This window comes from Gracilinanus agilis, unplaced genomic scaffold, assembly GCF_016433145.1.
Source record: "Gracilinanus agilis isolate LMUSP501 unplaced genomic scaffold, AgileGrace unplaced_scaffold60834, whole genome shotgun sequence".
NCBI classification, from domain to species: domain Eukaryota; kingdom Metazoa; phylum Chordata; class Mammalia; order Didelphimorphia; family Didelphidae; genus Gracilinanus; species Gracilinanus agilis.
The window spans coordinates 1-1,450 of record NW_025396150.1 but is presented as its reverse complement, the minus strand read 5'-3'; the positions used below and the strand labels follow the sequence as shown (position 1 = coordinate 1,450).

The following is a 1,450-nucleotide window of genomic DNA, read 5'->3' as shown; positions in this document are numbered from 1 at the left end:
CTAAGTGAATTTTCAGTTGTTATTAGAACCAAAGGCCTCCTTCCTAGTGCAAGGGGTGAGACTCCTCTTATGGGAGGAGAGACTCCATTAAACCTGCCCATTCTGCTCTTACAGTGGATCTAACATTCTCCTGCTCTGACACAAAGCTGATCAGTGCTGACTTCAGACAGGATCAGTATGAGGGACTCATCAACCAAACAAGACTGGTGTCTCCTTTGCTCCCAGCTCCAGTCCCTCACCTGCCGGGGGTGGTTTGGTCTGCAGGGTTTGCTGTAAATGTTCTTCAGTGGCTCCAAGATTTCAGTCCCTCCCAGGTCAGCTTCAAGAGCCTTCACTCTCTGCAGGGCCTCCTCCATGGACTTCTGTGTGTACTCCACACTTTCTCTGAGATGCATACACACACATACATGCATACATACATACATACACACACACAAAGAAGAAGTCCATGAAGGATAGTCTCTGTCTGAGGAACTGCAGCCTGCTCCCCTCCCTCTCATAATCCCCAGCCCCAAAGACAGGCCTTCTATTGCCTCTTCACTAACTGGGTAACTGCATCCTTTGCCATATCTCCCTCCCAATTTTCTCTTTTCACCTCCACCCTCCTCCCAACCTCTGGGACACCATCCAGAGTCTCACGGGAAGAAGGAATCAAAAGTGGATCCAAATCCATAGATGTTGAAATAACAGCCAAGAGGCAAACTCTTCAGCAGCAGGATCAGAGTTTCCTGAGTGAGAAGGTAGAGAAGATATTACCCAAAAGTGTCATTTTCCATCCTGCTGATACTTGGTTCTCCCCTGTTCTCCCCTCCATGATTCTGGTCCCAGTGAGTTACCCTCAAAGGGGTGCCATTCAGATTTAGCCCATGAGAAGGAAAAGGTGACGATGTTACAAGAGCAATTTAATCCCAAAGTTCCATTTTCACTTGGGACAAAAGACACATGCAAGAGAGATGTAGAGAGAGAGAAGCTGGTACCTTGGCACTTGCTATGCGTAACTGGGAACCCCTTTCAGAATTCATTGGTGTCGACATGCTCCCTGAGCGGTCCATGAGGAAGATGAATTCACCAGAAGTGCTCTCTCCCTCAGCCTCAGGGATGCTAGGGTAGAAACTCACCATCACAGCTGGGTCTCCCATCAGGGAATCTACCCAAGAGGTGAAAAATTAAAAAAAAAAAATACATACCTACATACATTCACACATCTATACACACACACATATTCATACTACAGGACCCAAGGAAACAAAACAATGTGAAAAGGGAGAAGAGTGAGGGTTGAGGGTTCAATTATCACACCTTAGAGGTTTTATTTGGGGTTTGGATTTTTGGCTTAGTTGCAAGAAGCCTCATGAAAACTTACAAATTTACCTATGAAAAATTTGTAGAGGTGGGAAGGCTAAGTAGCACAGGGAATAGTGTCAGGCTTGGAGACCAGAGGACCTGGGTT

The 1,450-nt window shown here is 46.3% G+C and overlaps 1 protein-coding gene across 1 annotated transcript; it reads right to left on the bottom strand.

Annotated features, from left to right (window-relative positions):
* Positions 1 to 52: 52 nt before the first annotated feature.
* On the bottom strand, positions 53 to 1,112 carry LOC123256553 (von Willebrand factor A domain-containing protein 5A-like). Its single transcript, XM_044685145.1, has 3 exons — positions 978 to 1,112; positions 640 to 728; positions 53 to 384 (listed from the first exon to the last, which is right to left on the bottom strand). Exons 1-3 carry the CDS (start codon positions 1,050 to 1,052, stop codon positions 120 to 122), a joined length of 429 nt encoding a protein of 142 aa, XP_044541080.1. The 5' UTR covers positions 1,053 to 1,112; the 3' UTR covers positions 53 to 119.
* Between the last annotated feature and the right edge of the window lie 338 nt (positions 1,113 to 1,450).